The following is a 25,925-nucleotide window of genomic DNA, read 5'->3' as shown; positions in this document are numbered from 1 at the left end:
ATAGATCCTCCCCCTGCATCACCCATTCTGCCCCAATACCAGTCTGTCTTATAGATCCTACCCCTGCATCACCCATCCTGCCCCAACACCTTTCTCTCTTATAGATCCTCCCCCTGCATCACCCATTCTGCCCCAATACCAGTCTGTCTTATAGATCCTCCCCCTGCATCACCCATCCTGCCTAATTGTCAATCTCTCTTGTAAATCCTGTCCGTTTTCTGTTTTACAATTTCTCTCAGGCCCTCACACCTAGTTTGTCTCAAGCTCTGACCCATTCCTGCTGCCATATTTTACACAGTTTATTTTTTTTTACCTTTCTTACATGAACATGCAACTATAAAATCCTATGTTATACAGCATGCTTCAGCCCTTCCCTTCCTGATACAAGACTTACCTACTCAGGCAAAATAATTTCAGCAGTGTTTCCTCCTTTATGTAATGGGTTATTCAAACAGAAATACCTAAATTGGTTCAAACGCACACAAGCACTATGTGCACATTCCAGCACACTGACAGGCTGAGTATGGCAAGCTGTTGTAAACGCAGCTACTCAAAAAATAAAGTAGCTTGGGCCTATTGCTTCACGCATAAACATAATAAAAGAGCAAAGTGCAAAAACTCTCCAATTTTTCTCCAGAAATGCCAACACCACACTATATGATTCTTCCCAGTTTCGTGCTTTTTAGCATTCATATGTTTGCTTGTTTTTTGATGGACTGAAATTGCAGATAAATAAGAGATATACATATAATAAAAGGTGATCTTTTGCATCCTATGAACTCTGAGAAGAATCAGCTAGTGTGAAGTCAGCTATTTACCAAAACAAAGGTGTGAAGTCCTCCAATAGGTTTGCTGTGCTCCAATCTCTCATGTCCAACTAAAACGTCCGCCGATTGTAGGTCAAATTCTTCATTCTTGCCTCCATGCTTTTATTTAACATGAAATAGAGGGACTAGTGTAATGAGTGTCCAATCTCAGATGTTTGGATACGAGAAGCAATAAGTCTTCCAACATCTTAACTTTAGTATTCAGTATGCTAGCAGAGCTGGCATACACTCAGGCATTGCAGGAAGACAATCTATGAACAACCTCATTGGCACATACAATTTCTGCTAAGTGGATAAACAATTACTTACAAGTCGGAAGGACCGGAGCACAGAGAGCCCTTGTACATTAGCCAAGCCGAGTTCCACAAGACTCATGGTCACGATGATGCTGTCAAATATATTCCAGCCGACCTGGAAGTAGTTGTATGGGTCCATCGCTATGAGTTTGAGGACCATCTCAGCCGTGAAGATGCCTGTAAACACCTAGAAAGAAGTGCTCATAACTTAGTGGTTTTATTTGAGGGCAATTTAGAGGATGCAAGTGGAATAAACCAGCAACATACTGTATCATTTAGGTTTGTATCTAGTGCCTTACCAAATTCCCAACAGACAAGACATGTTCAAACTCATGAGTCATTGGATAATGTTCCATGGCCATAAACACAGTGTTTAGTACAATGCAGATAGTGATGCCCAAGTCCACAAAAGGATCCATCACAATGAAATACACCAATTTTTTGAATCTGATCCATGGTGTACAGCAGTTCCACTTTAGGAAAATGTCTGCAAACTTGTACCAGCAAGGTGGGCATGGTCTTTCCAACTCTTCTAATTCTGAAAATATAATAAGAAGGTTATTTCATTGCAAACAAAAGAAGCATTCAACTAGACCTACTTTTAACCAACAAATATGCATAATCTTGTTGTTTATTATTCTATCAAATCTGTTGAATCACTTTTCATTACTCATGAATAAACTTCACCTTCTAGTGTATGGCTCACTGCACTGGCTTTCCTGTTGTGCTGGTTAGGAACTTCTATTAAGTCCAAACTTCCTTTGGATCCATTTGATTTGGACACCTCAATAGACTTTAGACACAGCAGAAAGGAAATTAAATTAGAGTCACATTGGACTGTAATGCTTTGGCAGCATTGTAAGTATTAAATATTGATCAACTACAGGAATCATTCGATGGATTCGCTGGTGTTTGTGCTTTACCTCTCTGTGTTTCAAAGCAATGCCATGCTCTTCATTATTCTCATCACACTCAGCGCTGCCATCACCTTTCTTTCTGCTCGAGAGCGAGGTCATGCTTTCTTTCATCATCACTCTCTTTAGCTGGTCGGACAAATGAAATACTTAGAAGTTTTATCTGTATAATATTAAAATATTGTATTTCATATCTTCAAAAACTTACTAACTTACTAACACATATGTTCAGACATGATTTAGCTTTTGATGATTTTATGGTAAACTTGCTAATCTTGGTAATTATATTGTATTTTCTATTTTTATTCCAATTTTTTATCTTGTTCCAAATTTGCACAATTACACATTGTTATTATTATTTATCCTTTATTTTTACTGCAGCATCCACAACAACATGCAAACTACGAATTTCATTGTGCATATGAAAATAAAGTTCTTGAATCATGAATTACTAGTTTAAAAGGTCTTCTCAGTTGTGAATTGCCATTGAGAATGCTATTTAGTGCAATCTTCATGCAAGCAATACTAATTAGGGAAACAGTGAATGAAATTAATGACAGAATGAGAGAGCACGCTTGCCTCAGATTGCTTTTTGAGCTGTTCCATGATCCTGGCATACTCCTCCTCCTTCTCTTTAGCTTCAGCTCTAGTGGCTTCGTTCTGCTCCGCATACGCCATTGCCACCACAGCCAAAATCAGGTTGATCAGGTAAAAAGAACCTAAGAAGATGATGACCACGAAGAAGATCATGTAGGTCTTCCCTGCTGCCCGGAGAGTCTGAAATACGCAAGATGGCATCAGCAGGTGACGAGCGAAGCTCAAGATCTCCAGACATTTTGCTTTAGAAAATTTTTTAAAAATACACTCTAATCAGATTTTCTCAGGTGTTTGTTCTGCAAAGACCATTACAGTAATACTTTTACATGTAATTTTCTAAAATTACCTTTTTTTAAATCCACCTTTCTAATGTAGGATGTGTGCTTTTATTTTTGCTCACGTGTTCTTATACATGCTTCGTTTATTTTCATATGTTAATTTTTCACGTGTTAATTTTTTTTATGTGTAAGACGTGGTTTTATTTTTCACATGTAATTTTTTTCTTATGATTCATTTATTTTCCCGTTTTAATTTTCACGTATGGGGCACATGGGTTTATTGATATATATGTATTTTTTTTTTTTTTAAATTAGGATGCGTTCATATTCACATTATTTCCAATTTTAGGGCATAACATGGTAAAATGCCTGTTCACATGTTTTTTCATGTGTGAGTACATATTACAGACATGAGCACACGTGAACCGTATATGATTTTTCCTTAAGGGTAACTATCTCCATTCGTTCTCTGCAGGGAGTATTCACTCGTGTGCCCAGACTTTTAAATGTAAAAATGGTTCAGTACTTACTTAATAACTGCACAGCTCCATTAGTGAAGCATGACAAAGCAACAATAAAGAAAGGTGAGTGGAATAATGTGTGCATATTATCATGCAAGCCTCAAAAAAATGTGAATGTACAAACCAACTGGAACAAGTTTTCCCAGAAGTCTTGTGTCATGAGGCGGAAGAGGGCGAGGAAGGCCCAGCCGAAGTTGTCATAGCTGGTGTATCCGTAATTTGGATTCCTCCCCGCTTTCATACACGTGTATCCCTCAGGACACATCCTGTCAAAATTACAGTCAACAGCTCAGTTATACACAAACGCCACCATAGCTGGAGATTTAAGAATGAATAAATAAATAGTTTGCACACTCAGGACTTTTTTTTAGATACTTTCAGTACTCTTATTAAGTTTCTTATTATTTATTATTGTTTCAGCACTTTATTCCACAAAGTAGTACAGGTGTGTGCAGACCTGTTTTACGAAATCCCAATTCTGCCCAATCCCACCCTTAAGAAAGTTACTAAAAAAAAAAAAAAAGCCCACTTCTGTGACTTTTTTTCCCCAATGCACACCTCTGTAAAGCATCTCGTATGTGTGGCGGTCGGGGAAAACCCATCATCTGTCGCTGTGGCTGACGTTAAATCAGGTTTTGATCAAAATAGTTTTTTTTCTGCAACAAATATATTTTAAATAATATGAAAATGTTTTTATTTACATTTTAATCTCATACACACTCTGTACAGGGTTTTAGAACGATGGAATTTCCTAATAAAACAATACTGATAACAAATTTTCTGAAAAGAAGTGAGTGAATGAATCAGTGTTTATTTCACCGACGTTAGTGTGAACAGAGATCAGTGGAGTGAAGAGAGACGATCGTGTTTAAACTCCGAGAGTGATTTTTACCTCAGGTGATGAGACAGAGACTGATGTGGATGATGCTGATGATCAAAGTGAGAACTCATTTCTCATTGTAAACTTATAATGTGATACAATGACAGTTGTGATTGTAGAAATAGGCAGGAAATCTTTCAGGGGAATTGGAATGAAATCTTTAAATTTTCTTGAGATTTTCTCCGTTTTCACTTTTAGTGGAGTTTAAAATGCTGTATTTGTGATTGTGATGCGTGCAAACATATTTCAGTTCAGGGAAGCTGAACATAGACAAACATATTTCAGTTCAGGGAAGCGTGTAGTTTTCTCAACTACAGTGGAGTGCAAAAGTCTAAGAGGAGGTTGGGTTTTTTTTTTTCTTTTAGCCCCTGAAATAAACAGAAAGTTTTAGCATTTTAAAAGAAAATTAAAACATTGTTATGAAGAGAAAAATAAAGAAGAAATATTCAAGATTCTGCACTATTTCCAGGTCACTATTTAAATTTACGCAAATCTGTGATATTGACCACAGCTGACATTGATTTGAGTCCTAGCCCTTCAGCTGAAGCACATGCAGAGACGACACTCAATCAGTTTGATCTAACATGGATTGTCCGGTTTTACAAAAACATATGGAGTGTGTGTCAGCTCCAGTGTCTTTATAGCAAAAAGGGACAAACCAAATATTCAGAAATTCTGAAATTCGTGTACGTATTTTTAAGATTCAACTTTTCACTCAAGTTGTTGTTCACAGTATATTTTGAAATGATACATTTTGTATTAAATTGGGGGAAAAAAATGCAAAATAGAAGCATTTTCACTAGTCTAAGACTTTTGGACACCACTGTATATATAGCAGAAAATGCCAAAGTTTTACCATGTGATAGGTTTTCCCAGACCACGACACCTTTGTTTTTAGAATTGCTCCATTTCCAAAATATGGATTATTTAATAACCAGTGAAGGGGAAAATACGTGTCTGACCAACCTACCCAGCATCCGAGCTGTTTCCACAGAGCAGTGGATCTATGCTACCAGGCAGGTAATAGTAATACTCTGCAAAACAAAGAACTCACAATCAGCAGAATAGCAGAATGACAAACAGCCTTCTGGTAAACCTGCATGATTAATATAATATAATAATATTATATTAATCTAAAACATGTCAGACAAGCAGACTCTTGATGTTAAACTTGTTAAGATCAGATCTGTACTCCAGTTACCAGGATTGTTGAGGAACTCTTCAAAGTTGAAAGTGCTGTTTGTATCTGTGGTATCATTTAAGCCGTGAGGAGGCCAGAGGATGCACTTGTGGCGCAGATTTCCCATGAACAGCTGCAGGCCAATGAGGGCGAAAACGCTGAGACAGAAGACGGTCAGGATCATGACGTCTCCCAACTTCTTCACAGACTGAATCAGCGCACCCACAATGGTTTTCAGACCTGCAGGGCACACACAGGAATTCTGACCATCAAACAACTGCTATTAACAATTATATTTTATTCATTTTTTTCCAAAAAATGCCATGAGTTTGCAGCACCAGAAGTCTTTTCAGACAGTCTGTCTCTGCCTGGGTCTTGCTCTCTTTTTATACATATATATATATATATATATATATATATATATGTATAAAAAAACTTCACTCACATTATTGTTCTCACTTACATTATATGTAGTCTTCTGTAGTTGCTATAAACAGTTGTTCCCTCCCTTTTTCTTTTTTGAAGTTAACAAGACAAAAAATGCATCTTCTCATGTTATAGAGAAACCGCAAAGTATAAACTCCTCTGTCCTAAGGACTTCCCATGTCTGAAAACCTAAGTGCTGACACTAGAGACTCCTTCCATAAATGTTAAATAAACATCTCTGCACAGAAAACCTCACCATATCACCAATTAAACACATTTTTAAACCATTTGAATAAGTTCCTGCAAATTAGCCCTTACTGTAAAAACAATAACATTAGAATGAGCGCAATAATACACATTAATATAAATCTGTGATTTGCACTTGCATTACTGTCAGAGCTGCTGTTATAGAAAACCTTCTGACCAATCAGACTTGAGAATTCAACATTGCTGTGCTAATAATTTCCTGTAAATGCTTATAAATGGTCTTTCATGATAGCGGTCTTTCATGTGATGTCGACTGGGTTCAAGGACGCACCAGGAATTACAGTGATTGTCTTCAGGGCTCGAAGCACACGGAAGGTCCTCAGAGCTGAGACATTTCCCAAGTCCACAAACTCAGTGACATACCTGCAGACACACATCATCCAGAATCACTCAGGAAATCCAAACTCATTCATCACAGCCTTGAATCGCTTATTACGATTCAATATGTAAACTTGCGCTGCATTTTCGTGAACACACTACTGAGAACATCGTACAGAGTGTAGCTCAACTCACCTCTATAACATCTGACTACTGCTTTATAACTGTAATTTATTAATGTAATGGCTACTGCTTTTGATTGATGTAATTACTGTAACAAAAATACTGAATATTTACACACACTGTCCACATTATTAAGAAGACCTAATAGGATAATTGCATGAATCGGCAGGTGTACAGGTGTTCCTAATAAAGTGGACAGTGAGTATATAAAATGGCCTCAACAAAGTGAATATGGAGATATGTTTTTAAGAAAAGGAAAGAAAAAGTACAGAGGAAAGAAGAAAGAAAGAAAGAAAAGCAGTGAGAAAAGTAGAAAGAGAAATGGAGGGAGAATAGTAGTGAGTGAAGGAGAGAAGGGGGGCCTGCAGTGTGTGTGTGCGTGTGTGTGTGTGTGAGTGTGTGTGTGTGTGTGTGTGTGTGTGTGTGCGTGTGTGTGTGTGTGTGTGTGTGTGTTTATAAAGCAGAGCAGACTGGTCATCATGGTAGTTGGAATTCTAACTGACAGACATTTTGTCAGTGTACTTGAAGGGAAATTATTGAATTTTAAATGCAAATATTTAAAATATATTTATAAAAATTTTATTAAAACCAAACTGGATTTCTTAAATGAAACTATTTCAGTACCATGCATCACATCTCATACTCACGCCATGCTGATCACCATGAAATCCAGCCAGTTCCATGGATCTCGAAGGAATGTGAAGTCTCCGATACAGAACCCTCTGGACAAGACTTTAACCAGAGCCTCGAAGGTGTAGATCCCTGTAAACACGTACCTGACACACAAGTCACACGTGTGTACTGATCATGTGAGAAAACACAGTGGTGTATAAAGAGATACGGAGGTAACAGCACTATACATTATGATGTAATTATATACGTTTATATACGTATAGTATGATCATATACAAGGCTTGTCATTGTTCTTGATACTCACTCCATAATTTTGCTCCAATCTGGCGGGTTGCTCATCGTCATGAACACACAGTTGGAAAGGATCGTTACCATGATGAACATGCTGAACAATTTACTGAACAGTCAAGGAGCAGTGTTTGGGTGTCTGTGTGTGTGTGTGTGATATCTAAATTAAGTTACGTCCACAGCTGCAATCACTTACTGTGCCCAAGTCTTGCTGTCTTGGCAGTTAGATACAGTTGCAAGAAAAAGTCTGTGAACCATTTGGAATTACCAGAGTTTATTGATTGCTCATAAAATGTGGTCTGATCTTCTGATCATCTAAGTCATAATTATAGACAAACACAATTTGACTAAACTATTAACACACAGTAGCAGTTTTCAGGGCTTTATGGAGCATATTGAGTAATCATTCACAGTAAAAAGAAAAAGTAAGTGAACCTCTGTGCTAACTGGACTGAGGTGTGTCACGGAGATGGGATTGGAAGTGTGGGTTGTACAGGTGGTTTGCCCTTTAAATAAAGACACACAAAGTGTCTGGTGCTCTTCTCAAGAACAACTGATTAGTGTGAACCATGCCTCGATCCCAACAACCTTCACAGGACCTCAGAAGACGTGTTCTGTTGCTACTGTTGGTGTCCTGCAAAGAAAAAAGACCTGCAGAAAACTCTAAAAACTGCAGAAGTCTTTGTTCATGTGTCCACTATCAGAAAAACATTGAACAAGTATGGTGTTAATGGAAGGACACCATGAAGGAAACCACTGCTGTCCAAAAAAACATTGTGACACATCTCAAGTTTGTCAAAAACCACCTATATGTTCCACAATGTTTCTGGGAAAATGTTCTGTGGACAGATGAGATGTACTTTTTGGCAAAAATACACAACACAATGTTTGGAGGAAAAAGGCGCTGCACACCAACACCAAAACCTCATCGCAACTGTGAAGCATGGTGTAGGGAGCATCATGGTTTAGAGCTGCTTTGCTGCCTAAGGACCTGGACACCTTGCAACCATTGAGGGAACAATGAATCCAAAACTGTATTAAGACATTTTACAGGAGAATGTCAGGGCAACAGTGCATGATCTTAAGCTTAATAGAGGTAGAGTGATGCAACAAGACAATGACCCAAAGCACACAAGTAAATCAACTAAAGAATGGCTGAAAAAGAAAAAAAAATCATGTTTTGGTATGGCAAGTCAAAATATTGATGAAATGAAACAGTTTTGTAGTGAGAAACAGTCCAAAATCCCTCCCCACCATTTTGCTAGGAGGTTGTCACTGCTAAAGGAGGATCTACAAGTTACTAAATTCAAGGGTTCACTTGGGTCACAAGGGTTTTTCCAGCCTGTACTGTGAATGATTACTCAATGTGCTCAATAAAGATGTGAAAAGTATTACTGTTTTAGTCAGATTGTGTTTGTCTATAATTGTGACATAGATGAAGGTCAAACTGTTTGTTGACACAATAAGACTTATGTGTTAACCATTTACTAAAAATAGTGTATAGAGCAGAGGTAATCAAACTGTGGGGTGAAGGGTGAGATGGAAAATACCAAAAAATACATATTTAAACCAGCGTATGGTTCTGTGTGTGAGCTCATGTATGTGAAAGACGGTAGATAGCGCTTTCCTGCGAGTGTGTTATGTGGCCCTGTTATGCAGAATGAGCAGCAGTTCAAAAAGATCTGGTAGTTGGCTTCACATCTCTATGAGGAAGCACGTGCTAGCCTTCACCCTCCCTGTCTGGTCGGCAGGTAGTGTTTGGGAATTGGCACCTGTCCAAATTGGGGAGAAAATGAAGTGGGGAAAAAAACAGAAAAAGACCTGCCAGTCTTTACATATTTGGCACATAATGCGTAGGAGCTCCGAATTTCAGCATCAGAGTACACTTGAATGCATAAATGAGCCAAAAGGACAGTTATCTATTTTCCATAATAAACTCTCTGATATTAACTGACACCCCGGAAGCCCTGCCTCCTTTCCCCCATCTCGCATTAGTAATGTTTCAGCCAGTGCTCTTGTCTCGACTCGAACTGAAAGGTACTTGAAATACAGCACTCTCACTTTCTGTCAAGGTAAACTGGAGAATGTTTTGAGTTTGTTAATGTGAAATAAAATCTATCAATGTACTGTATGATCAACTTAGCCAACATTAAATAAGTATATAGCCATCATCAGTTAACTACATTATTATAGATGCTGAAAATGGTCCAAAATGGTGAAAAAGCCTGAAATTTTGACACCAATATAGATAGAGCAAAAGCATGAAAATCTAATAAGGTTCAGTGATCAGTCATCATCTCATAGATACGCATTTATCACATGCTTGTTATTTGTGTGCATCCAAAGGATATGAGTGTATGAGTATTCGGATGGCAACCCTGCGGATGGGGTTAAAGGGGGTGAGAATGTAACAGGCTGGCTCCACGTTGAACCTGTTGATTGTATTCCCTCTGCTGATCACGATGAAAGTCTGCAAAACACAAAAAGTGTTAATAAAATAAAATGGAAATCTAAAGGTTTAACACAATCAGCAACACATAATGTAGCACAACAAGGAACTTTCTTTTACAGCAAATGTAATGACCTTCACCATACCATAACTGTCCTGAACACTTTCTATGTTTTTACTGGTATCATGCTGCTACAGTAAAATAATCAACGATGGGGTGGTGTGATGAAGCGGTGCTAACTTTACCACCCCGAAGTTGATTAATTTCCTAAAACAGCATGTCCTGAAGTGTTTTATTTTTCTCATACCACAGCAATTCACCAATGCTAACATGTTTTTGTTTATTACAGAACGGCGCATTATAATTTCTTTTGTTTTTGGTTACGTCTTATGTGGTGGAAGTTAATTCCTGTTATCGCAACTATAAACAGTCGTTCCCTCACTACCATCTATTTTCTTTTCTCTACCTTTACCTCTGATTGTTACAAAGTGCTGACACTGGAGACTCCTTCCAAAAATGTCTCCTTACACAAAACTTCAGAAAGATATAGCAATAATTATTTTATGTCTAATGTCCATCATACACATTTCTTTGAGTTAATTGTTACTATAGAAACGATAACATATTAGAGCAAGCGCATTAATATAAACTTGTGATTTATTTTGTTATAAAAAACTTAATTGAATCATCAGCACTGTGGTATACGTTTGGTTAATCTTATGTCCGTGTATTTGATATTTCTTTGCTAAGCATCATTATGTTTCATTAGTAGCTTCATGCTTCTTGTTTTTCCAGACTGCTATCATGGTATATAGTAATTTTTTTTTTTTTGGACGCAATGTGTTTGTTTATGAGCTTGAGTAATAGATCTGCCTGTGTTTGACTTGGCTGCCTGGTGTCACACCCCTGCTAGAGACTTTGACCATGATTCCCTGAAAAGTCTGAACACCAAAAGGCCTGTGACTATAAACATCTGACTGCTTCCGATTCCACTATAATACAAGAACATTTCATGAACGATGGTTTTCTTTTTCAGACTTGCAAGACACCGGGACTTGAGGAACTGACTACACCGCGACCGCTGGTTAGGATTTAAATTTGACATGGCACGATTTGACCAGACTGCTCTGATACTCGCATGTGCCACATTTTCTCTCATAATCTACACAAATATAACACAAAGATTTTCTTAACGCAGAACACACCCTTAGAAGAAAGGTTACATCTAGCATGCCTACGTGTTCCTCACTTAGTCCTTCTAGAGACACATACTGTGGGAAAGGTTCTGTGTACAACACTACAGCAGTCCAAGTAAGTTAGTTAGTTAGTTAGTTAGTGAGTTAGTAAGTAAGTAAGTAATTTAGTAAGGAAGGAAACATAAATAAATAAATAAATAAATAAGTGAGCAAGCAAGCAAACAAAAAATTCATAATTAAATAAGTAAGTATGTATGTATATAGATAAATAGATTAATAAATAATCAAGCTAACTAACAAAAGTACATAAATAAATAAACAACCAAACAAACTTTAACTTGTAAAATAAAAAGAGAAAAGAATTTCACAGACCCCACAGTACTGGTTTATTTTATGAACATATTCCAACTATTCAAAGCACGGGCTCATTATTTAAACATGTACAATATTATTTTTGGCTATTTTTAGCACTGTGACTCTTAACTCTCACATAACACATTTGTATTAAAATTGTCATCAGATAAAAGTAGACTTCATTTACAGGCCGTCTTGTTGTTGAGTTAGGATTAAACCTGTTCAATTCAAGTTACCAGTCAGATGTGCTACAATAAAAACTCAATAAATACAACAAGAACAGCATAATAATAATAATAATATACTGTATGAGCTATATCATATAATAAATATGATTTAAAAACTACAAATTTGCAGACATCCTGGCTGTACTTCACTGACCCCACTGTGGGAACCATGGCATTAAGGAACCCTTTTAGAATTGTGTTATACCACAAAAACTATTTTTAACATTTAGAAAAGTTAATGTAAAACCACTTCTTATGCTATTTCTTAACTTTCTGCAACACGTCAGTGCTCATGCTTTGTGAAAATGCAGTGTACACACAGGAGCCAGGACTGACTTTCTTGGTTTTGTAGTAGGGATCGAGCTCTTCCAGAGGGACGTTAAGGAGCTCAGGTGGAGGGTCTCCATAGATAAAAGGTAAGGATTTTCCAGCTTCCAGGTCTCTGGAGGGTTTGGGCAGCTCCTCCTCTGGGATCTCAATCTTCTGGGCTTTCCTCTGCGCCTGTTCAGCATCTTCCTCAGCCTTGAGTCGCTCACACTCAGCCAGCGACTCCGGCGTGAAGCGGCGGAACACATTGGTGCCTGCGGTGGGGAGCAAACACGCCATCTTCACATTCTGCAGGACGAGAGACGAAACCAGCTCGGGGTCTCTCAGCAACGCCCTGCCGAGGGAGGAGAGAGAGCAGACGTGAGCGAGAGAAGAGAAGAGAAGAGAAGAGAAGAGATCAATTAAAAAAGTCTCTTCATATTTTCATATAGATCATATTATAGCACTGTTGAATTCTGGATTCTGATTGGTCAGAAGATGTTGATTAATCTTCTATAACGGCACCTCTGACAGCAGTGCAGCTGCAAATCACAGGTTTAACAGTTAGAGGTAAAGCTGCAACTTTAAGTTTTCTGACATCTTCAGGACAGGGGTTTGTGCTTTGCAGTTTCTCAGTAACATAACAAGCTGCCTTTTTTTATATTTCTTATTAACTTCAAGAGAGACGACAATAAACAGAGGCTTGTGAGGGAATGAGTGTTTATGTGACTCTCTGATGTTCCAAAAGATTAACTGATAAAAAAGTAAGATATGTTCATCTATCCATTTTCTGTACCGCTTATCCAGGGTCACAGGGAGCCTGGAGTCTATCAGGGGACACTCTGGACAGGGTGCCAATCCATGACAGGGCACAATCAGCCTACAGCATGTGTCCTTGGACTAGGGGAGGAAACGGGAGTACCCAGAGGAAACCCTGAAGCATGGGGAGAACAGGCAAGCTCCATGTACACAGGGCAGAGGTGGGATTCAAACCCTCAACCCCAGAAATGCGAGGCAAACATGCTAGCCACTAAGCCACCATGCCCCCCAGTAAGACATGTCACTCTTTAATAATTGCTGTGTCGTAAAAAGAACAAAACACCTCGGTGGTGCTGTTATTGGAAAAGAATCAACTTTGGGGTGGTAAGTGTAACTCCAATTTGATTAATCAACACAAGTATTTATTCCTTATTCCTTACAAATGAAAGCATGGACAACTAATAGATAGATAAATAATAGATAGATAGACCCAAAAGAACTGTCACAAACTGAATCCAAAGACAGAAAACAGACTAAAAATGCATAAACACTGCAGATATTGCCTTCTCAAGAAATCAGTAAATGATACATTGTCTATACATTGCCAACAAACTAAAAACCATATTCCTGCCACAGCACTCAGGTTTTTCTCACTTACAATTGTCGCGGCCATAGTTTCAGATTTTCTGCTTTCTTCGGATGTGCGGCCCGATTCCTGACCCACGCCTCCAACAGTGAGATCTTTCGCCTTCTTGCCATACTCGCTGCTCGACTGCAGTGAAATGCTCTGCACTGATGAGGAAGCTTGGAGTACACTACAAGCCAGTCGTGTCCAACACACACTCTTAGCCTGCCAATACTGCTGGACTTCCAGCCCCTTTACAAAGTCTGTAAACTGTCCCGAGAACAATGACTCTATTGGTCTTTTTTTTTTTTGGACAGTCTGGGAAGTGCACTAGTGAGGAATTAAACGTTCCCTCTGATGCTCTAGTAGCTCAGAAATTATCTGTACAATTTCTGTCTCACTACCTGATAATGGAAATTGCACACTTTGTATTTTTATCTTAGCTAACTTGTGTTTATCTCTCAAAACTTACTTTACCAGATGATATGATTAACTCTGCACTGTATGACGATACACTCATATTTTATGGGATTTGGACAGTTTGTTTTATTTTTATGGGTTTCTTTTTTATTTCGTTTGTTTAGAGGGTTGCACAGTGTCCCTGTCTCACAGTGCCAGGGTACCCGGTTCCATCGTGTTCTCTCGATGTCCACACAGATTTCCTCTGGGTTCTCCGGTTTCCTCCCACCTCCCAAAAACATCACCATCTAAAATCATCCAAATTGCAGTTAGGTGTCATAGAGAGTGTGAATGTGTGTGTGCATGTTACCCTGTGATGGACTGGCGTCTCACCCAGGGTGTATTCCCACAATCACCTGGATAAAGAACTCAGGTTTGAACACTTATTTTGACACGTCATTGTATTTCCTGGTCCTGTGAGTAAACCTCACCTTCCATAGTACTGTATTGGTCTCGCGCTAATATTCCTGTCTTGCCGTCAATTCTGACATAGTCTCTATTTCTATCTAGCCTTGTTTAGTTTGAAATTGCTATTATTGTTTTGTTTTGAATAAAGAGACCTCTGCACATCCTCGACCTCGACCTCCGGCTGAATCCCCATTGTTACAGTTATCCATACATGCAATTTACATAACTGCAAATACTGTGCTGCACATGTCATTCAGGATAAAGCTGTATTGTACACTGCACTTGGTATACGATGTATGTGGTTCTAGTATATAACCTATAAATCTAGATATTATTCTTGTAGGATAATAGGTTGAGCCATGGCTTCAAAGCAAACAATAAAAAAATTAAAGATGTTAAAACAAAACATTTCTTCTCATCCATGTCGTGTAAAGTGAGGAGAGATTTTTAATGTCAGATATGAACCTTCTGATAGACAGATAGATAGATAGATAGATAGATAGAGTTACATTTACGGCATTTGGCAGATGCCCATATCCAGACGTACATTTTTCTTATTATACAAATCTCCTAAGATAGATAGATAGATAGATAGATAGATAGATAGATAGATAGAATAAGAATCAAATTCTTTTACTGTGACATATTCTGGCGAGATTAAGAGATTTTTTTTTCTTCAATCCCTTTTTTTTTGTCTGTTCCTGGTAAATTAATGGAACTGTATCAATGAGGCTCTTTCTTTCTGTGCCTTGAGTGGGACTTTGAGAAGGCTTTTCAGGACATTCAATGTTCTGAAACTCTCTCACTGAAGTCACGACTCACTTTGAATGCACGCTGGAGGAGCAGCTAATGCAAAGGCTGGAGGGGGCAAAAATTCCCAGAAGTCACTCTGAGTAACAACATGTCAGAGTTATAGTAAAATAGAATTTACTATAAGTTATAGTAAAACTATTATATGTTATAGTAAATTGCTGTGTCCATCCACTGAGTTTATCTGGTGTGTGAAAGGATTAGTCCTTTTAATAAGCTCACATAATGATATTTGCATGGTTACTAATTGGTTCCTACTAAGGGTATGCTTAGTTTACGCTGATTAAGCTGATTTTTATCACAAAGATCACAGTGTGTGTTGTATAACTGCCTTCCAAATACTTTCTCATGTTCTTTTCATCATTTCCTCCCTCTGAGATCCCTGTGCTTCCCAATTTCACAGCAGCTTGCATATGTTAAATGTGTTTCTAAATGTAGTTTAGCAGCTCTTCTGTTGCATTTTATCTCTGAATGTGTTTTTTTTTCATACAGTAAATCCTTGTTTCTCATGCCACTGCACACACAGCCTTTAACATCGGTCAGAAAACTCTCAGCTCCAGTATACATTGCATTATATACAGTAGATATCATCTAATTGAATCTGCATCAATTTTCCCTAGTTCCCTATTCCCTATTCTATGATGATATATATATATATATATAAAATTAAAAAAAACATCTAATATGCCAGATATGATCCTGATTTTATAGGAGCTCCAAAAATGTTTCCCATGCTCAGGGATCATCCTGATTGAGAAAGTGAATAAGAGACAGAATGGGAAGCATTAGGCATTGTTTATCCTTATATTTTGCCGTCTCTGCTCAAACACTATTTTTCACTAATATTTAGTAATATTCCATTCGTAGTATAAAATTATAACCCGATGAGTTAGAGGTTGAGGCTTTTTTTTTGGAAAGCCGATGAGAGGGTTCATGTGTACGTAATTACTCATCAAGTATAATGGCGATCTAACGGTGGTGAGATGGTTAAAAAAAAATAATAAAAAAATTAATAAAATATAGATATGGATGGTGTGTGCTCTCTTCACGAGGAAAGCATAACTGAAAACTTTTTCGAGAATATTGCAAAGTTGTTGGAAATCGTAAATGCAAATCTTCAGGAACTAGTCATGAATAGTCTAAAACCAACTTTAAATGAAGACGAAGTGATCGCGTAGTGAAAAAACAACTGAGTTTTCGAGTAAATGGTTTAATTTTTCTTCATATGGTAAAAAATGGCTTACGCAAATTTAATACCTGACCGTCAGCTGTTTAATTTACACACAAACTCACTTTTCTTGAAGTGACATAGGATCACAGGAGTTAAAGAAACAGAGCATTGAGGTTAAAGGATTTCAAACACCCGTGAAGGCCTTAGCCGGAGCAGGAGCAGCTGCTGCAGGCTATCACACTCCGGCACGGTGTTCAGTTACACCTCTACAGATGACTCGGCTCATTCCAGCTTCACGGTCACTCTCTCACTGGCCCCGCCCATGACAGTATATCCCCGCCCACTATCAGCATGCTGTGGGATGATCACCAAAGGGCATCTTTCATTAAAGTTAGTGGAATTTAAGATTAAATCATCATTTATAATATATATATATACACATAATATGAAATATGGTGTAATAATGATAAATACAGAGTTTTGGCCACAAAAAATGCTTTTTGTTTTTCACAGAGAGATTACAAGGGTGCAGTTGATGTAGGTTATGTGACAAGATGGAAATACTATAAATAATAAATAAACAACAATAGAATAGAACAGAATCGAAACAATTTTATCTCCTTTATTTGTACACTTCCCATATCTTACACTTTTCTTCTATTTTATTTCTTCATCTTTTTCAGATCGTCTTTTTTTTTTTTAGAAATGTGCCAATATCACAAAGCCAAAATTGTAAAAATAAACAAACAAATAAACAAATATCAGCTGACAAAATAAACACCTGAATCAAATTCTGTAAATATGTGTAGATGTGTAAATATCAAAATATAGAAAAATATATCAAAATATAAACTACATTTAGATACAAATCAAAAATAAATATAGCAAAATATTAAATTATATCATTATTATATTATTTTGTTATAAAAATATATTGTGTAATATATTAAATAATCAATATAATTTATCATACATGAATATTTAATTATATACATCATCATTATTATAATTTAATTATTTCATCAACAAAATGTGTTTTAACATTATGTCATGTTATATATATTTTTTTATCAATTTAAGGTGTTTTGAGAAATGTATAAATATCGATATAAAAGAAACTTAAATAAATAGGAAAAAAACTATAAATAGTTATGACGCCAATTTATAGCACAATCTGCTAGATGTGCTTGACAAAATATAACAAATATTAATTTGTTATATATTTCTTATTTTATAACGACAGTAATAATAATAATAATAATAATAATAATAATAATAATGATAATAATAGTTATTATTAGTAGTAGTATTTAAAATATAATAATTTATTGTAATAATTTGTTTTGACAGTTTTATACTATTATGAAAGTTTTTCAGCTGATCTACAGGTGTGTGTTAGACGTAATTACTGGTCCTACATAAAAAAGAGACTTTAAAGATGCACTGAAGTTTTTCAACAATACAAACTCTACGAAGCTTTACATTTTTTAAGAGGATATCGTAATCATTAAGCACTAAGTCCATACCTGAAACCCTGAGAACACACTGGAGCTAATATTTGCCCAAGTTCCTAACATCCCTACAAACCAAGATGGCATTTTATTAAGCATTATTCAGTATTTTTTTTTATTTGTGTAGCAGTTTTAGCATGGGAGACATTGTCACAGAGCAGCTTTCCAGAATTCCAGGTGGAGATTTAGATCCCTAATGAGCAAGCCAGAGGCGAAAAAAGAAACCATGAGAGGAACCGGAGAAGAACCAGACTCAACAGGAAAGCGGTCATTGTGTAGCATTACGTAGCTTGTAGCATGCTAACTGTTCCTCAGTAGCTCCTCCTCTCAGTTAGCATTGTTCTAATATATTTCTGTAGTGAAGGAGCGCTCACTTCACTGTACTCTCACTCCAGAGAAAAGTGACGTGGAATCACTCTACAGTCAGACGGGTTTACTGCGAGGAGTGTGAGGAGTGAGTGAGGTAGAGTGACATATTGAATTCACCCCTTCCTCTAAAACACGTCAATGTTGGATCATCTTTCATCCCATCTGCCAGAGATAGAAGACTGACCAGATTCCCACAACTATTGGGCTTCACTGAGCCATTCCAGACCACACGCTCTAATACAATCCCACTCCATCCATCCGTCTATCTCTCTATCTGTCAGTCTGTCTGTGTCTATCTATCTATCTATCTATCTATCTATCTATCTATCTATCTACCTATCTATCTATCTATCTATACATATACATATACCTGTCTGTCCGTCTTCTGGCTAGCTATTTGATAAATGCTAACTTTACTAACCTCCATGTTATTTCTGTCTGTCTGTTTGTCCGTCTATTTATTTTCTGGCTAGCTATTCGATAAATGTTAACTTTGCAAATCTCCAAGTTATTTCTCTCTCTCTCTCTCTTTCTCTCTCTCCATGTGCTGTCACAATGCTTTCCATTTTATACACTACCTGTGTATTTTAGTGTAGATATTTATATTTATCTATCTGCTAAATGCTATCCTCGTTAATCTTCATGTCATATCCAGGACTCTGTCTAATCGACGAATCAAACAGAGGTCAGTCACACAAGTGGACCAATGACGTGAAAATTAGAGTTAAGCGCTAATCACATCACAACTCATTTTAGTCAAAGTGTTATCTCATGCATGCTAGCGCTCTGTGTGGACACAGGAGCTGCACTCTGTGTATCTGTGTTATATACAGTAGGAGCCCGTCTCCTCGTTTAGCCTGGGCCCCAACGTGTGACCTGAGTCAAGTGAAATCCAAAGCATGCCATTAAAAACTGAAAAAAATCTGATCCATCCAACCTGACAATAAACAGATGAGTAAGAGGCCAGATGGCAGCGTGCTCACAGCGTGTTTTCACTCCAGTCACTTGAGAAGAGGAAATGTGTCAGCGGTGACAGTGAGAGAAACCCCATTGTGTTGACAATGTCACCCTCCGAAGAAGGCAGGAGGTCACAAGGTCAGTAACTGCCAACCAACTAGCCATTTAGCATGATCCCTCAGTTCCCACACTTCCAAGGACATACAGAGGAGGAGAGACGACCAGAGGTGTAATCAAAAAGATCACAAATCACAGGATAATCACTGAACAATATAGGCCCTGATTTATAAGATCATATATCACAAACGCTAATTTGCATGTGCAGCAGGACAAACATACACACGGAAGAATTGTGTGAATGACGTCACCTGCAAAGTCAAGTGATGAAACAATCTGTAAATGAGGTTTTAGTGTGCAACAAATGATTTTGGTAGCAATGACAAGTTCAGATCTCAAAGAAAACTTAAAACTCAACTAAAAGCAGTGAGTCAGGTTAGAAAACAGCTCAAAATATGATACGTTTAAATAAATAAAGACTTAATAAAGAATTAAGACTTAAATAAAGTGTGATTTATGTTAAGTAAACAATAATCAATGAAATGGTGATGTGTTGAAGCAGAGTTATTGTTACTACCCTGGTGTTGTTTATTTTCCTATAATGTATATAATCCTACATTATTTTCCTATATATGTACCATAGATTACTTTCCTATAACAGCATGCACCAAGTGTCTTATTCCTCTGATTCCACAGCAATTTGCCAACAATTACAATATTTTTTAATGTGGAATGTCCAACTTTTAATGTGGAATGTCCATGAAACAAGTTAGTTCCTGTTGTCACTTACATTATAACAGCTATAAAAGACACTCTCTTTTTCTCTCTTTAAGTTAATAAGACAAAAATTACAGTTTGCAACATTCTCTGTCCTTAGACTTTCACTTGGAGGAAAACTTAAAAGCTACAGTTTCACTGCTCTCTGACTGTTACAAAGTGCTGACACTGGAGACTCCTTCCAAAAATTAAACCTCTCCTTACAGAAAATTTCACCATATCAAAAACTGCACATTTCTTCATGCATTTATGTGGCGTGTCTTCCTTACAACTGTCTGTGTAAACTGTTACTATAGAAACAACAATGTATTATAATCAATTAATAAATTAATCAACACCTTCTGACCAATCAGATTTGAGAACTCTTGTTATTACAGTATATCAGGTTTACTGCATCTAGAGCACTGCACATAAGATATATAATGTAATGTTCACGAAAGTATCATTTTGATTAGATAATAACACTTTTAATGATAAGATGTTGACACAATACCAAACTTTCACTTAATCACAATCTTTCTGTACTTTTCCACCCCTGATCCCAGTCAGCAGAGAATGTCAACAGAATGCTCATTACTATATTGGACATAGAATTCCCTCTCTCTGTACACGTCACGCTCCTCAGCACGGCGCGCGCGGTTGATGATTTGTTGCGAGTTCCTGTTGTGTATTGTTATACAGCCATGTGTTCTTTATTTTCATTCTGCCCATGTCCTGTCATTGGTTCATCTCCTAATTGTGTTGTGATTGTGTGCACCTTTTTTATATTAGTTTTTTGTTATTGTTTTGTTATTGTTTACTTGTACCCTCTTGTCTGTTGTCTCTTTACGAAGTCTTGTCATTTCTTAATGTGTGTTACTGAGCCTGTTTTCCCGAGTCTCTTGTTTTCTAGTTGTACTTCCTGGTTTAGACCGCGCCTGTTTTCCTATTTCTTGAACATGAATTACTCTAGTCTAATATTGTCTGTCTGATATTTGACCCATGCTATGGATTTGGATTATGATTCAAGGATTGCCCAAAATAAACAACACGCTGATTTGATGCACTTGCATCCTGCAATTTTGCGAATGTTAACGTTGCTACAGCTAAAAATGTTGCTGAACGCAAAAATGTTTAGAAACATTCTAAAGCACGCAAAAAAAAAACATTTTTAGGAATGGTTAAGGGTTTGTTGTGGAAACGGTGGTCACTACAACATCAATACAGAATGTGGGTAGTGTTACTGTGTGCGTTGTGATTGAAATAAACTATGGTATTGCCATTTCCCCACATCATAAATCCCATCATGCTGTGGAAATGCTGCTGCCCTCACGCCATGCGTCTGCACTGGAAAAAGTATTTTTTGCAGCTGATAAAATGTATCTAAATATTATACTGTTGACGCTCAGCAAAATCGAATAAACACTGTAGTGCACATCAACATCCACACGAGATGCACAAAATTGAAAAAAACTCTTAATCTCAATCTTAAAATATGATTGGTCACAATGTGTTGATTCATTTTCTATTACAGCAGCTCTGACAGTAGTTCCACAGGTTTATATTAATACATTTGTTCTAATATGTTACACATTTATGGAAGGAGTCTCCAGTGGCAACTTTTTGTAACAGTCAGAGTTAAAGCTGTAACTTTAAGTTTTCTGACATCTTCAGATCAGAGGAGTTTACGCTTTGTGGTTTCTCTGTATAGCTGCTATAGTGTAAGGGATAACAGGAAGTAACTTTTTCCACTGACTTTGTAATGATAAATGGATAAAAAGTATGTCATTCTTTAAATGTTAAGTAAAAAATGTTAGTGTTGGCACATTGCTTTGGCGTAAGAGGAATAAAACACTTCAGAATGCGCTGCTATTGGAGAATAATCACCAACAGTGTGGTGACAGTAAATCCACTTCATCACATCACCCCGTCATGGGTTATTTTCCTGTAGCAGCACACCCCCAACTGTTTTATTTCTTACTTTATATTAACTATGGATGTTAAGTACTGTATGATGATAATCTTTGGGAAAACACTGCATTGAACACTGGAATGAGCATATTGTTAATATAATGATATTTTACACCTGTTAGGAAAATCCCTTAAAACTATACAGATATGAAAAATAGGCAGAGTATTCAGGTTGGTTTTTTTTAAAAATATTTTTAGAAAACATGCCAGCTTCAGGGACAACAAAGTCTGAAAAAAGTTTTTACTTTAATGTTGAGCTTTAAAAAACAGGTTGCCATGTTTCAGCAAATTCCCTCCCCAACTAAAACTCAGTACTTGCACAAGTTAGATGGTTACTTTTGTCAAGTGTAGCCTATATAACAGTTTCTGGATTTGAAAAATACATTGTGGTTTTGAAACATGGATTAGAGAATAAGCAATGTTCTGTTTTTGGTTGTTATAATTTGTGAATGAATAATGCATTAACAGCAGCCCTGTTTTTTCTGTGTTTTCCAGTGTTTCTACAGGATTGTGGTAGGGTTGACATACAGACCACGCCCATTTGAGGTTTAAATCTGAATACGAAAACAGATACGAATATATTGACCACTGAACACATACAGATACAGGAGATACAGTAATAACATAGTTATTAGTTTCACAGTAATGAACTGAATAAGTGAATAAGCTGGGATTTTAAATGGTTTTAAGGGAAGTGCATATAATTCATCCTAATCCTTTAGACCAGTGAGCCTTGGTAATTGCATGTGCGTACAAGCTGAGGATGATTTCCTGCTCTGAACTACTTCTCACAGATATGAACTCAAGACCAGAACCGTCCATTAGCAGTCGGAGAATCACTCAGTGCTGATAGTGCGACGCCATGTGAAGAGGCCGAGGATAGACAGAGGACTTTCTTTCTCTGTATTTCTCTTTCCTTTATTCAATCCGTCAGCCTCACTCACATGGCACTCACCTCTCTGTCTGTCTCTCGTGTTCTCTCTATCTCCCGCCTGCATTCAAGCATCTGTCTGACTCGCTGTCATTATTTTCCTCATGAACTCTACCTTCGCTCTCAGTTTCTCTCTGTCGTTCTATCTTTCTCACTCACATCACACTCATCTTTTTTTCTCATCTTGACTGCAGTAATGCATTGCTCACAGGACTTTCTCCTATTACAACAAACAAGCTACAACTTGTGCAAAATGCAGCAGTGAGATATTAACATGTTAGATAACAAGAAAATAGTAGACCAGTTTTTAAACATCTTAATGGTACAGCACCTTCATTTATCTCTGATGAACTCCAAATCGTGTCTTAAGGTCATCTAGTGCTAAAAAAAAATGAGAGGTGAAGCAGCGTTTTGTTTTTATGCACCAAGATTTGGAACACACATCATTCTCCATCTGTTACTGATTTTTAAAAACAGCTAAAAACATTTGTATTTTTAACATCTTTATATTATTTTAATTGTTGTACTTTTATTCTATTTTTACACACTTTAAAAACAATTTTAATATTCGATATTCAGGTGTGCTTCATCAACCTGTGCTGAAAAAAATCTAAAAACAAAATATATCCATTTGAAACAGGGCATTTTTATTGCTTGGTAAACCTAGGTATAAAAGGTTGTGCAAAAACAGGTTTTAATCTGAAGATTAAAATTTAATTCTGTTAAAAAATAACACAAAACACAAATTTCAAAATAATACAGGCAATGAGCTCTCATTCTGCGAATTGACCTTTACCTTATTCTCGCACATAATATTCCCTGTATAATTTCAGTTTCATGAGTGTAGTCTGTGAACAACGTGAAATGTGTATCGTCATTATGTGTTTTTTCTTATTTTTCTCTATCTGAAGGACACTGTCAGACGTCCCTCCTGCTCGCTGTGTCACTAAGATGGAGCACTGAGCGACATAATTCCCATGGTGACAAATTTCAACACCACATGCGCACCACCATCCGCCGTCTGTCAGAGACACACGAGTGTCCTTCGCTGTGGAAGTGTCCTACCACGAAGCTGCAACTTCATCAGGCTAATCGAGTGTGTTAAACATACCACACACACACACACACACGCGTTTTTCATCAGGAGAAATTCATTCCGAGTGCAGATTCAGTATGACCACTTTATGTATTGACTTTAATCTCGGTAAAACAGCTGGATAATATGGAGATATGATATTGATACACTTGATACTCAAGGTCACGAGCAGTGCATGTGCTTTTGTTTTTATAAGCTTTAAAAGCTTAAGCTTTTATACCCTTCTTTTCCTTTATCTAGTTGCGAAGTCTTATTCTTTGTTTACGAGCATTTCTGAGCTTTATTAACCCATTTCCGTTTCCACAAAGAGAATGAGAGAATGAATTGAGTATGGATTAGCTACGCTAACAACAACTTCAGAGGAGTCATCATTAGTCACTGAAACAAGTAACAGCTTGGATAATTTGTGTAGTATTATTTAACTTTCACCCATTTCCCCACAATAAATACTGTACTTCCTAATGATTAAGATTTTTTAATATGGCTCCACTGGTTTGTTACCATTTTGTTTTAGATTCAGAAATATTTTGATGAGTATTTTGAAGGTTTCTTCACCTATCACGATATGATATATATATATATATATATGTGCCATATCGCACACTCACATGCAGAGAGACAATGCTAGAACTTTACTTGTGATTGATTTACAGGCAAAAGAAATATATTTTAATTCAGGAAAGCTCCATTTCACCATGTCAAGGGTTTTTCCAGGCCTCACACATATAGCAAACCTAGCGACTGGTATATAAGATATACATGATTAGAGCGTGAAACTATACCACAAAAACAACCCAAAAACACTGTTTGACCCTTCCTCAGAGTTTCCATAAGAATCTCCAGAACCCGACTCATACACACTGAGCACTGTTCATTTCTTAAATGTCACATTCTGGGAGACAAGAAGAAAAACAATCATCCAACACAGAAATCATTGTGAAAGTTGTCCGTCTGACCAGCGTTCACTCTGAGATAGTGCAAAAATCTCTCTCACTCACACAATATCTATTTTGTTTTCTCCACTTTCTGCACATGGAGTCATTGGCATCTGAGACGAGAATGATACACTCATATCACTCAAGCCTTTTCTTGTTTTTTTTTTTCAGTACGTTCTTGGAGAAGAGTCATTCTGAGGGCAATAAAGGAAGTCATGCTGATGACAGATGCTAACATAAGTAAGAAGCTCCAGCCTGATGTCTCAATCTAATGAGAACCCAGGGGATTGGTGTACACACCCTTCACACACCTCACACACTCGGTCAGCCTGCTGCACTCTGCCAATACATGCTGTCCAAGAGTAAAAAATATGGCATGAAATGATGAAATGGTAATTTTAATTAATCGCAAATACATAATCAGATCTGCAAAACTGCAATTAAAATTTGTCAGAATTACAAAGATCACATTAATTGAGAATCACAGGTTGGGTATTTATAGCTGTCACACGTGGGAGGTACTGTGTGTGTAAACTGTTTGTTTTTTAACACATTTTATCAGCTCCATCTTCACCATCAGCACACATACACACACACACACACACATCCAGACAGTATATGCAGTTCTGGCTCCCCTGGGCCGAGACATGGAAACAGAGAATTCCTCTCCTAATTGCTGTCCTAGTTACAACATCAAAGAGAATTCCCCTGGCTCTGACTCTGTTTGTGTGTGTGTGTGCGTGTGTGTGATGTAGGGAGAGAACGAGTTAACACACTGACTCTCTCTCTCTCTCTCTCTCTCTCTCTCCAAGCTGAGTATGCATGGGATCTTCAGAGATCTTCAGACTCAACCTTTCAGCTCATGTTGCGTGCGTCTGGCTCTCCTTCACTCGTGTGTGAGGTCAGTGTTTGGAGCATTGCAGTGGGGATTTGCTCGCAGGCTCACATCCTGTGACTGTGTACATGACA

At 37.3% G+C, this 25,925-nt stretch overlaps 1 protein-coding gene across 2 annotated transcripts in view; it reads right to left on the bottom strand.

Moving 5' to 3' along the window:
* The window catches only part of scn4ab (sodium channel, voltage-gated, type IV, alpha, b), a 53,928-nt gene that overhangs the window by 19,090 nt on the left and 8,913 nt on the right, over nucleotides 1-25,925 (bottom strand). Inside the window, exons 1-14 of one of the 2 annotated variants that reach the window (XM_053231580.1) lie at nucleotides 13,559-14,510; nucleotides 12,172-12,496; nucleotides 9,960-10,078; nucleotides 7,625-7,714; nucleotides 7,335-7,463; nucleotides 6,458-6,549; nucleotides 5,515-5,733; nucleotides 5,284-5,347; nucleotides 3,558-3,699; nucleotides 2,617-2,814; nucleotides 2,047-2,166; nucleotides 1,811-1,916; nucleotides 1,423-1,661; nucleotides 1,137-1,310 (exon numbers count right to left, since the gene is read on the bottom strand). In XM_053231580.1, coding sequence (XP_053087555.1) covers nucleotides 1,137-1,310; nucleotides 1,423-1,661; nucleotides 1,811-1,916; nucleotides 2,047-2,166; nucleotides 2,617-2,814; nucleotides 3,558-3,699; nucleotides 5,284-5,347; nucleotides 5,515-5,733; nucleotides 6,458-6,549; nucleotides 7,335-7,463; nucleotides 7,625-7,714; nucleotides 9,960-10,078; nucleotides 12,172-12,496; nucleotides 13,559-13,659 — 2,118 coding nt within the window. In that variant the 5' untranslated portion in view covers nucleotides 13,660-14,510. Of the gene's footprint in view, nucleotides 1-1,136; nucleotides 1,311-1,422; nucleotides 1,662-1,810; nucleotides 1,917-2,046; nucleotides 2,167-2,616; nucleotides 2,815-3,557; nucleotides 3,700-5,283; nucleotides 5,348-5,514; nucleotides 5,734-6,457; nucleotides 6,550-7,334; nucleotides 7,464-7,624; nucleotides 7,715-9,959; nucleotides 10,079-12,171; nucleotides 12,497-13,558; nucleotides 14,511-25,925 lie in introns of those variants that run through there. The other variant, XM_053231582.1, reaches the window with a different exon arrangement.

This window comes from Pangasianodon hypophthalmus, chromosome 29 (genome assembly GCF_027358585.1).
Source record: "Pangasianodon hypophthalmus isolate fPanHyp1 chromosome 29, fPanHyp1.pri, whole genome shotgun sequence".
Classification (NCBI taxonomy): domain Eukaryota; kingdom Metazoa; phylum Chordata; class Actinopteri; order Siluriformes; family Pangasiidae; genus Pangasianodon; species Pangasianodon hypophthalmus.
The sequence above is the reverse complement of the archived record's forward strand: the minus strand, read 5'-3'. Positions and strand labels throughout refer to the sequence as shown.